We start from the raw sequence: 12,034 nt of genomic DNA on the forward strand, positions 1-12,034 counted from the left end.
TTATGGGTTTTTATATTAAATGGAAAATCTAGAACTATATGATGCAACTGAAACAAAACAAGAGAAGGATAGAAATATGGGGGATGGATCTTTGTTGCTGGATATGTATCTCTCTCAACAAGAACAGTGGATGGAGGTGGATAGCTATGGGATTTGGCTTGCTGGATGTGTATCACTCTCAAGGCAAATCGATGGATGGAATGGAGGTGAAGAATCACCACAAGCTTGGTGGTTGAAGCTTGATAAGACTCGGCTGCTCCCTCTTGTTTCTCACAGAAAAAGACTTAGGGTTTTAGGTTTGCAAAGGCAAAATTATTCATAAAAGACTTGAGGCAAAAATCGCCAACTACATGGAGTTATATAGGGTTTATCCCTTATGAGACTCAAAGATAAAAAGGCCTTAAACAAGCTGGCCGAAAATGAGGCTGAAACAATAGCCTAAAGTCTTAACCAAATAAATTAAAATAAACCAGACATCTGGTTGTCGGTTTGAGAAGTCCGGATCAGAATTCATAGTATGCTTGCATGTTGCCTCGTTAAAACCTTACGGAAAAACCCAGTGGGACAAAACCCGATAAGGAAAAAGAGTACAACAGCATACTACTCCTTCTGATGGCGGCTATATCTCTGAACCGGAAGCAAGTTGGTTGGATGGATTGAGGATGGAGGTGGAAATGGTCAAGCCAGCTTCATTCTGATCAATGGAGGAGAACTGACTTGAATGAAAGGAGTCTGGAACCTCTAATGGTTCGCTGGTGTCTTGAAGCTTTAAGTCGGCCAACTCCTGGATCAATAGTTGCTTGAATCCGGTTTGTTCCTGTGCAAGCAACTCCTGGACAGCTTTGGCAAATCCAACTCTTATAACCCTTGAACCGGACCTTGTGGTAGGACCTTTGCGGATGATAGGAACCTCAGTTGTGGGTACTGCAACATCCCCTCCCTCTTGAACAGGTTCTGTCCTCAGACCATCTCCGTCATCTGCAATATAAGGAGACAGATCAGACACATTGAACGTTCGGGAAACCTGGAACTTACCTGGCAGCTCTAGCCGGTAGGCATTGTCATTGATTCGGTCGAGCACTCGGAATGGTCCGTCCCCCCGCGGGGATAGTTTACTCTTCCTCTCTTTCGGGAACCTCTCTGGCCTCATATGGAGCCACACCCAGTCGCCTGGTTGGAAGATAACTTATGTGCGCCCCTTGTTGAGCTTGATCCGGTTCCGTTCAGCCTTCTTCTCCAAAGTCTCCTTGACTTGCCGGTGCAAGTTCTTCACAAACTCAGCCTTTTTGTCACCACTCTGGCTAACTTGCATGGCTGGGGGCAGTGCGGATAGGTCCATGGGAGTCTCTGGTCTAAAGCCATACACGATCTCAAAAGGGGAGAGATTAGTAATAGAGTGCCTTGCATGGTTATAAGCAAACTCAATGAAAGGCAAACAACTCAACCAATTTCTAAGATTCTTACCCACAGTAGCCCTCAACAACTGAGAGAGTGTACGGTTTACTACCTCGGTCTGACCATCAGTCTGTGGGTGGCAAGTGGTCGAGAAAAGGAGCTTGGTTCCATGCTTTTTCCACAAGGTCCTCCAGAAGTGGCTGAGGAATTTTGTGTCTCGGTCGGACACAATGGTATGAGGCACTCCATGTAAGCGCACCACTTCCTTGAAGAAGAGATCGGCGGTTTGGCTTGCATCATTGGTCTTGGAACACGGAATGAAATGTGCCATCTTGGAGAACCTGTCCACTACAACAAAAATAGAATCCTTGTGTTCTATCTTGGGCAAGCCCAGCACAAAGTCCATAGACAGATCGACCCATGGTGTAGTAGGAATAGGTAAAGGCATGTGTAAACCATAAGGATGCGACCTGGATTTGGTTTTGAGACAGACAGTGCACTTGGCGCAAAGGCTCTCGACGTAGCGCCTCATCCGGGGCCAATAGAAGTGGTCGGACAGGACGCTCAAGGTTTTGTCTCGACCAAAATGCCCCATCAACCCGCCCCCATGAGCTTCTCTGGTCAGTAAGTCTCGCATGGAACCATGACGAATGCACAGGCGTTTCTCATTGAAAAGAAACTCGTCCTGCTGATAGAATGGACCCATGGCTCCCTTAGCCGTGTTACAGTAAAGCTCAGAAAAATCAGGGGCATTTTCATAAGACATTTTAAGTTGTTCAAAACCCAAGATCTTAGCCTCCATGGTGGTAATGAGGGTGTGGCGCCGGGATAGAGCATCTGCCACTACGTTGTCCTTTCCTTTCTTGTACTTGATCACATAGGGAAAAGTCTCCACGAATTCCAGCCATCTAGCATGCCTCTTCTTAATTGTGGTCTGGCCCCTCAAATGCTTAAGAGTCTCGTGATCTGTATGAATAATAAACTCTTTAGACATAAGATAATGTTGCCAAGTTTCAAGTGACCTTACTAGAGCATATAGCTCTTTATCATAGGTGGGATAATTGAGGGTGGCTCCACTCAATTTCTCACTGAAGAAAGCCACTGGCCGGCCCCCTTGGGTCAGTACATCTCTTATCCCTGTCCCTGAAGCATCACATTCAATCTCAAAAGGTTTATCAAAGTTAGGAAGAGTTAGAACCGATGCATGTGTCAAACTATATTTATGCCTGTTGAAAGACTCCTCTTGGGCAGGGCCCCAAACAAAGGTTACATTCTTCTTGATCACGGAGGTCATTGGGGCGGCAATGGTACTGAAATCTTTCACAAATCATCGATAGAAACTGGCCAGTCCATGGAAGCTGCGGACATGCCCGATCGTGGTCGGGGTCGGCCAGTCTTGTATTGCCTTGACCTTCTCCTCATCAACCTTCAGTCCCTGTGAACTCACAATAAAACCTAAAAATACTAACTGATCAGTGCAGAATACACATTTCTTAAGGTTAGCATAAAGGCCTTCTTGCCTTAAGGCTTTCGAAACCTGTTCAAGGTGTCCCATGTGCTCAGTTAAAGACCTGCTGTAAATCAAGATATCATCAAAGTATACAACCACGAATTTACCAATGTAAGGTCGGAGGACCTCATTCATGAGTCTCATGAAGGTGCTAGGGGCGTTGGTAAGGCCAAACGGCATCACCAGCCACTCGTATAGACCTTGCTTGGTCTTGAAGGCGGTTTTCCACTCATCTCCTTCCTTCATGCGGACTTGATGGTATCCACTCCTGAGATCAATCTTAGAAAACACAACAGACCCACTCAGTTCATCCATCATATCATCTAATCTAGGTATAGGGTACCGATATTTGATGGTTATGTTGTTGATGGCTCGGCAGTCCACACACATGCGCCATGTCCCATCCTTCTTAGGCACTAGTAGGACCGGAACCGCACAGGGACTAAGGCTCTCGCGGAAGTAGCCTTTGTCCATGAGATCTTGGACCTGCCGTTCCAGCTCCTTAGCTTCCTCAGGGTTGACACGGTAAGCGGCTCGGTTTGGTAGTGGCGCGCCGGGTACAAGATCGATCTGATGTTCTATGCCACGGGCAGGGGATAAACCGGCCGGAATCTCATCAGGGAAGACATCCTTGTAACGTCCCATGAGGTCTTTTAATACGTCCGATACTTCAGGAGCTTCTAAACCTGCAAACCAACCTTCCTTAAAGATCATTAGTAGCACCTGTGTCTCACCTTGTAATGATTTAAGAACTTGTCCGGAAGTCATGTAAAGGTTAGTGTTACTTACCTGGCCGGACTGCGTCATTGCCTTCTGCATATCATGAACTTCTCGAGGGCTGAGAGGTGCTAGGCAGTGGTTCTTGTTGTTGTGGACGAAACTGTAGATGTTGGTGCGGCCATGATGAAGCGTCTCCTTGTCAAACTGCCACGGCCTTCCTAGAAGTATATGGCCGGCTTGCATGGGCACAACATCACACTTGACTTGGTCTTGGTACTTGCCAATACTGAAGGACACTACAACTTGTTCGGCAATCTTGAGCTCAGTCTCATCATTGAGCCATTTGAGACGGTATGGTCGAGGATGGGCAGTTTTGACCAACCCTAGCTTATCAACAAGATACTTGCTAGCCACGTTAGTACAAGATCCGCCAACTATGATCAAACTACATACCTTGTGTTCAATACTACATCTGGTGTGGAAGATGTTCTCCCGCTGGATGGTCTCTGGGTCAAAGAGGGTGCTAAGAGCCCTCCGGATCACTAGCAGCTCGCCTGTCTCCGGGTAATCGGTTACTTCCTCATCAGAGATCACTGCCGCGGCCTCTGCCTCATCTTGGGATTCATACTCGCCATCCCCCTTTAGGACCATCACTCGTTTGTTTGGAGAATCCCGAGCGTAGTGGCCCTTGCCCTGACACTTATAACAAATGATGTCACTAGTACGCAAAGTTTGGGCTTGAGTCTTACCCTGCTCCGGCTTAGATGCATTAGACGATTCAGCCTGGTTTGTCTTGAATCGGCTCTCAATCTCAATCGTCTTGCCCTTGTCGCCTTGCTTTGAACCCAGTTGAGTCCAAGCAGGTTTGCTGCGGCTGGTACTGGCCGTCTTGCGCTTGATGTGCTGCTCGGCTTGCATTGCAAAGTGCAATAGATCGTTGAAGTCTTCATATTGTTGTCTCTCCACCTTGCGGGCAATGCGGTCTTGCAGCCCTTCCAGGAATTGGGACATCATTGTCTCCTCGGGCTCGTCGGTCTCAAGCTTATTCCTGAGTGCCTCGAACTCCTCAAAGTACTCCTCCACAGTCTTAGTTCCCTGCGTAAGTTTACGAAAACGTTTTAGCACATCACGCTGGTAGTAAGATGGAATGTACCTCGCGCTAAGCTTGGTCCGCATCTCGGTCCAATTACGCGCTCTCCACACTGGCCCGGACTTAGCAACGTCTCGATCCCACCACGAAGAGCATTGTCCGTCAGCTGGGCTGCTGCTAGGGCAACCTTCTTGGCCTCACTATATTGGTAATAGTCGAAGATGTACTCCATGCGCTTCTCCCACACGATGTAGGCATCCGGATCAACCTTGCCGGCAAACGTTGGGGGGTGAAGCTTAAGTGCCTTGCCTCCCAACCAGGGCTCTTCCTCCTTTATGGTCACGGCCTCCTCCTACTTGGGCCCGGGGTCCTCGCGCGTTCCTCCTACCTCCCCGGTTCGACCTCTCCTCGTCCTGACTGCGCGTATCATCTGTACTGTCCGCGTCCGAGTCAGTGTCATGCGGGTCCGGCTGATGCCTTCCTGGTGGTCGAGGTCCGTTGGGCCTGCCTCCCTACCGTAGCTGAGCAAGCTCGGCGGTGATAGCCCTAAGGCTCGCCCTCAGCTCTTCATTGTCACCTAGGAGCTGAGTGTTTATGGCCGCTTGGTCTTGACCTACATCTCCCATAGTTCTCTGAAAAGATACTCAAAGAAAGATTAGAGACAAGAGGGGATTAAATAGTTGCTTGGGTCGGATACTTGAGTATCGACCAAGACTAGGAGTAAATGCAAAAAAAATTAAGCTAAAATCGAATCAAGTTTGAAAAAGGAATGAGGGAATATATATATATATATATTTTTTTCGAAAACTTGGAAAGAAAGTAAAACTTCTTTAATTTTTTTTTAAATTGCAAAAATCGAAAACTTGGAGAACAATCCGAAAATTTGAAAAATAAGGAAAGTAAATATTTTTTTTTAAATGCAAAAATCGAAAACTTGGAGAACAATCCGAAAATTTGAAAAATAAGGAAAGTAAATATTTTTTTTTGAATTGTGACGGCTAGGGTTCAGAAAGAACTGAGTTTCGCAGGAAACTTCAGCTCTGATACCAAATGTTGCAGGCTGGGATTCGTACTAAACGGATGACTTGACTGAGGTTTGGTTTTGGCTAGGCTTGGACAGATCGGACCGACAGACAGACGGAAGATCGGCTAGACGGGCGCGATGGAGAGGGAGATGGCCGATCTGGTTCCTGAAACGAAAGAGAGTTATTTTTATGAGTTTTTTTATGAATCAAAATGATGACAGAAGAAAACTAAATGATGAATGAAGAACATAAGCAAATGTGACTTTTTATGGGTTTTTATATTAAATGGAAAATCTAGAACTATATGATGCAACTGAAACAAAACAAGAGAAGGATAGAAATATGGGGGATGGATCCTTGTTGCTGGATGTGTATCTCTCTCAACAAGAACAGTGGATGGAGGTGGATAGCTATGGGATTTGGCTTGCTGGATGTGTATCACTCTCAAGGCAAATCGATGGATGGAATGGAGGTGAAGAATCGCCACAAGCTTGGTGGTTGAAGCTTGATAAGACTCGGCTGCTCCCTCTTGTTTATCACAGAAAAAGACTTAGGGTTTTAGGTTTGCAAAGGCAAAATTATTCATAAAAGACTTGAGGCAAAAATCGCTAACTACATGGAGTTATATAGGGTTTATCCCTTATGAGACTCAAAGATAAAAAGGCCTTAAACAAGTTGGCCGAAAATGAGGCTGAAACAGTAGCCCAAAGTCTTAACCAAATAAATTAAAATAAACCAGACATCTGGTTGTCGATTTGAGAAGTCCTGATCAAAATTCATAGTATGCTTGCATGTTGCCTCGTTAAAACTTTTCGGGAAAACCTAGTGGGACAAAACCCGATAAGGAAAAAGAGTACAACAGCATACTACTCCTTCTGATTGCGGCTATATCTCTGAACTGGAAGAAAGTTGGTTGGATGGATTGAGGATGAAGGTGGAAATGGTCAAGCCGGCTTCGTTCTGATCAATGGAGGAGAACTGACTTGAATGAAAGGAGTCTGGAACCTCTAATGGTTTGCTGGTGTCTTCAAGCTTTAAGTCGGCCAACTCCTGGATCAATAGTTGCTTGAATCCGGTTTGTTCCTGTGCAAGCAACTCCTGGACAGCTTTGGCAAATCCAGCTCTTATAACCCTTGAACCGGACCTTGTGGTAGGACCTTTGCGGATGATGGGAACCTCAGTTGTGGGTACTGCAACACACCTAAGCATCAATGTCCTTAAAGCATTAGCCTCTTCAATCCAGTCATTCAAGTTAAAGAGATCTGCAGATCGATAGAAGTAGTCTTCTCTGCCAATTTGATTGAACCCGGAGAAAGCAATTCTTGCACTACCGAAGTCCCGGAGATGGTTTGTTGCTACCTTTGAGAGAATCTTATGAAGCATGGAAGGAGGGAGAGAAGCCAAGTTAAAGTTCGACATGGAGAGATATTTGTTTAATCAAGTAAATGGAGAGATTTTCGTTTAACTTGTTTAGAGAGATTAAACTGAGTATTTATTACCCCATTTAATGGTGATTTGATAGACGCCTCTAGAAGACACGAGTTCAGAAGACATGACTTCTCAGTGCGCATGGGTTGGATTTGAAACTTTGAAAAACTTCTATCTCCTACAGTCGCATCTCTTGGAATTGGAACTGGAACTTTGTATAACTTTAACTTGTTAAGATATAACTACGCATAAGTAAGTGAACCTAAGTGATTTAGACTGTCTAAATTTATGAAATTAAGAAAAACGTAACAATTTTTATTGTATATATATTTGAAACTATGTAAAATGTAACGAAATTTAGATAGTGTATTGTTATATTTTGCAAGATATGATCAGTACTCAGAAATTATTGTGGATAAATTTAATGACATAAACTAGCAGTATAGGAGATAATAAATGTAAAAGTTAACATTTAGTTTGAGAAAAATCATGTAATTAATGATTCTAGCAGTGGCGTCTCCATTTAAGGGTGCTTTGATTGACTCCCCGGGACTTCTCTCACACGCCTTATGACTGCAACAGTCACATGTCTTGGATTCGGAAATTTGTATAACTTTAATTTATTAAGATTTATAACTATGTATAAGTAAGTAAAACTAAGTTATTTAGATTGTCTAAATTTATGAAACTAGGAAAAACGTTACAATTTTGATTGTATAAATATTTGAAACTATGTAAATCTTAACGAAATTTAGATAGTATATTGTTCTATTTTGATAGAAATGATCAGTATCCAAAACTTATTATATAGTTTGAGAAAAAACCTGTAATTAATGTTGGACTCCGCGAAGGAACACGATGTCTCGCGTGAAAAAGTCTCTTATAATAATCATTACACTTGCATTTAAACAGTGGCATGTCCATTGCATTAATTAAACTAAACTCCACCACAGTAACTTAAATCATCTCCTTTAGTCCAGATATAAAATTCACCAAAAAGAAAAGCAAAGAAAGGATTCATCATCTCCTCTCTCAACAAACAAGATGAGACACTACGATAAGCTTTCTGAAGTTTCATATAACCCCAAGATCACGGCTTGGCGTTTCAGAGTCAAAATACACAGGATCTACCCTTTTTATTCCTATGTTACCAGCAGTGGACCTTTCTATACATATGTCCTAGCAGATGAAGAGGTACGTGTTAAATCATCATCTCTCGACTTTCTAATAACATGTAACCGTGAAAAATAAAAACTTGATCCTTGTACTTTATTTATGTAGGGAACCAAGATGGAGATGACCATTTATGGGAATTCTGATAGGTTTTGAGGTCTAGAGAAGCAAGAGGGAAAATGGGTGGAAATCTTTCGGGTAGAAGTTAAACGTTCATATCCAGGTTTCCAGGCAACTAACTCTCGGTTCAATCTATCTGCTTCGCGCCATACGCAAGTCTACATCATCGATCCCCTGAACAATCGGCATTTCATGGACTTCAAGAACATCCATGCAATCCCTCACATGGACCACAGGGACCGAAACTATCCCATAGGTATGAATGCTACTAAAATTTAAATATATTTAAATATTTAGATGTTAGTAACCGCAACATTCACATGTCTTGGATTCGGAACTTTGTATAGCTTTAATGTATTAAAAATATAACTATGTATAATTAAGTAAAACTAAGTGATTTAGATTGTCTAAATTTATGAAACTAAGAAAAACGTAACACTTATCTGGTAGATACAATGGAAGTGGTCTTCAACACGGAAGCCCATTTCGATGCCCCTGCAAGTGCAAGGATGGAGTTTTACATAAGGGACAACATGTAAGTAGAAAGTAACATATAATCAAAGCAAAATTTATCTATACTGTAATTGACGCACCTTTTTTTATTCTGAATAGTGATAGTCAGATAAAATTTGTGGCAACTGGTGCTCATGCTTATGCATTCCGGGATGGTCTTGAAAACATGAAAGTTCGTAGACAGGTGATTGTGGTCCTTAAGATGTGGAGGGTCTGGAAATTTTGGAGTAAGTGTAGTTTATGTGTCTGGTTTTAAATGTGATAGTTGAGTAAAATGTTTACTAAACTCATTTACTCATTTATACAGGTTACTTTGGTCCTCCTGATCTATGGCTTGAGACCGAGGGCAGATTATCTGACTTCAGGTTCAATCCGCATTTGCCGGAGGTTGAGGAGTTCAGGCAGTCTCTACTACACAGTGACCCTTATGTTCAGCGATATGGGGCTGTAGGTCTTTTGTAAATCTTGTTGTTCTCAATGTTCTTCATCTTCGTACTTGTCTTAAACTTGGTGAAACTTTGTTTAAATGTTGGTGAAACTATGTCAAATGTTGGTGAAACTTCGTGGTTTGAATTTTTTCAATTTTCCAACTTCGAAAAAAATAGATTAACTACAAGTTTGTGCTTGTATAAACTGGTAACAATTTGTGTTTTCACTTAATCAATTGTCCAGCTTTGTAAAATTGAGACAAAGTTGAAATTCGTTTTCGTATAAATAGGTCAGAATTTGTGAAACTTTTTCGATAGATCAAACTACAGAGTTATCCAACTTCGCATAACTTAGGAGAAACTTACAAAAAAACTTAAAAAAACAGAAAGTAGCTGGAAGTCTCTTAGGGATTACTTCTTGTACATCATAATTCCTAGAACTAAAACGACAGCAAGAATAACACAACCTCCTGATATCTTTATCTTCAGCATCTTCGGCTCCATTATTTTGGGACCTTCGCTGAGTTCACCTTCGCTCCTTATTGTTGCTTTGAGAAATTGAACTTCTTTTTCTAGCATTCGAACTTGGCAGTCCAACTGTTGTATCTCATCGGTGAAAGCTTCATCAACCCATTTGAAGACGTGATTGTCGTTCTCGAGCTAAAACGGATTTAACGTACCAATTAAAAGAAGAACGAGTAAGCCTTCAATAACTAAAGCTAAACGGATGTACCCTTAGTGATGCCGCATAGATACACCGATAATACCGGCGATATGGGTTTTGATTGGTTTTGGAGATGAGCTCGGTGATGCCCACCCCGCACCAACACTTACTAGGTATTCCCGAAGTTCGTACTCGTCTCCGGCCACCGGTCATGGAAGATGAAGCTGACATCTCTATTATTTCTCTCTCGGGGTTGGGGGGAGTTCGAATGGGAGAGAGATAAATTAAGGAAGAGAGAGAAAGGAGAATATAGCGAATGAGGAAAACAAAAAAAGGTCTTTAATACTTCGATTAAACGATTTTGGGGTTTTAGCATATTGGGAAGAGGGAAATTAGAAATTCAAAAAGTTGGGCGGGAAAATCTAGTGGTTGAAGTTTCACTAAGTTTATATTTTGCGTGGTCGAAGTTTCACCAAGTTTATAGTTTTACAGAAAACATCAAAGTTGTACTTTTTAATTATTTCTATTTATATTAGTTATGCTCTACTTGAATGACTGATTTTATAGTTATACCAATTAAATTATGTTTTCTTGGTTCATTTCTCATACGATCATGTACACATAAACTTGATTTCCTGCCATTAGCAAAATTTTAAATGTAACGAGGTGAGTATTAACGAAAAAGCTATGAGAACTCAGTGTATTTCCTAAATAATTGCTGACAAGCAATGAGATGAAATTTTTATAATTCTGATTAGATCATGATTTTAATAATAAATCACCATCTAATTACTTCCATGACTTAGTAACAAGTTTAGAATTTACAATCACATTACTCAGTTTACCTATCGTAGTTATACCAGTAATAAATAAACAAAGTTTCACTTGGTTGCACAACACACAAATACAAATTTCACCTCACAACGTTCTCATACGATAAAAACATCAAAACTGAAAGTGAAAGGCTTACAACCTACTTCACATCAAAACTCAAAGCAAAAGGTTTACAACCTACTCCTCTTCTGTTTCTTGTGGGGGTGTTCATCGTGTTCCAAACTAGTGACCACGTTCTCTTCTTCTCCATATCCACTCTCACGCTCAGTATAATTCCATTCATAATTTCTACTACAAGAGCTTTTTCCAACTCTTGATAGTTGCTCGGTTATTTGAACTATTTGCAATTCTTGGACGTCTTCCACATGCAAAATACTTCTTCTTTGCTCTCTATCCACTGATGTTAGATAAACAAACACATCTTCATCATCCAAAATATATGATTGCCTCTTAGGTTCCACTACCAATGGAATGTAACCCAAATTGAGCCTCTTCGTTAACGGATCTATTCTCATCTTCCTGCATATCCTCTCCTTCAACAATGAATACTTGATCTCCTCCAATGATGATGTCATAAAGGATATAACATACAAACGAGCATCGGTTGGAATCCATTCATAATCATCTCCAGCCTTCGAATAATGTCCATCATAATCAAAGTGTATGTTCGTCGAAAAAGGACACATTGTCTGCAATATAAAAAAAATAAACCATCAAAGTTATACATAGTTATACAGTTATACCATTAAAGTTATACTTCGTTATACCATGTTAACCAAGTTTCCCCAAGTTTCAGAGCTCTAGATGTTTCTCTGAAAACCAAATAGTAATCACTTTCTTTGATTCAATCGTCCTTTCCATCCCGACATTCAATCACACAGTCGTTGATTATCCAATTGACTAATTGATAGACCACCCACACTTTCCGATCCTTATACACAAATGAATAAGAAATTTTACATTACTACGAATCGACTCTTCAATTCAAAACCAATTTGTAATTGTAATCAGCTTTTATTCCCGACATGCAATTATACAGTTGTTGATTATCGAATTCCCTAATAAACAGACCATCCAAACTTTCCGATCCTCGACTAGTTCATACACAAATATGAAATCTTCTATCCAAATCGG

At 41.5% G+C, this 12,034-nt stretch overlaps 1 protein-coding gene across 1 annotated transcript; it reads right to left on the reverse strand.

Annotated features, from left to right (window-relative positions):
* Nucleotides 1-9,813: 9,813 nt before the first annotated feature.
* Nucleotides 9,814-10,297, reverse strand: LOC106378487 (uncharacterized protein At4g04775-like). The gene is made up of 2 exons (XM_013818605.1): nucleotides 10,136-10,297; nucleotides 9,814-10,062 (listed from the first exon to the last, which is right to left on the reverse strand). Exons 1-2 carry the CDS (start codon nucleotides 10,295-10,297, stop codon nucleotides 9,814-9,816), a joined length of 411 nt encoding a protein of 136 aa, XP_013674059.1.
* Nucleotides 10,298-12,034: the final 1,737 nt, after the last annotated feature.

The sequence above is a fragment of the Brassica napus genome, chromosome C2, assembly GCF_020379485.1.
Source record: "Brassica napus cultivar Da-Ae chromosome C2, Da-Ae, whole genome shotgun sequence".
In the NCBI taxonomy this organism is placed as follows: domain Eukaryota; kingdom Viridiplantae; phylum Streptophyta; class Magnoliopsida; order Brassicales; family Brassicaceae; genus Brassica; species Brassica napus.

What these genes read in the sequence shown, in the direction of transcription:
- LOC106378487 (XM_013818605.1), bottom strand. Translation starts at nt 10,297, where the DNA reads ATGTCAGCTTCATCTTCCATGACCGGTGGCCGGAGACGAGTACGAACT. An exon ending in TCTATGCGGCATCACTAAGG is followed by an intron (nt 10,063 to 10,135) that starts GTACATCCGTTT and finishes AATCCGTTTTAG; the next exon opens with CTCGAGAACGACAATCACGT.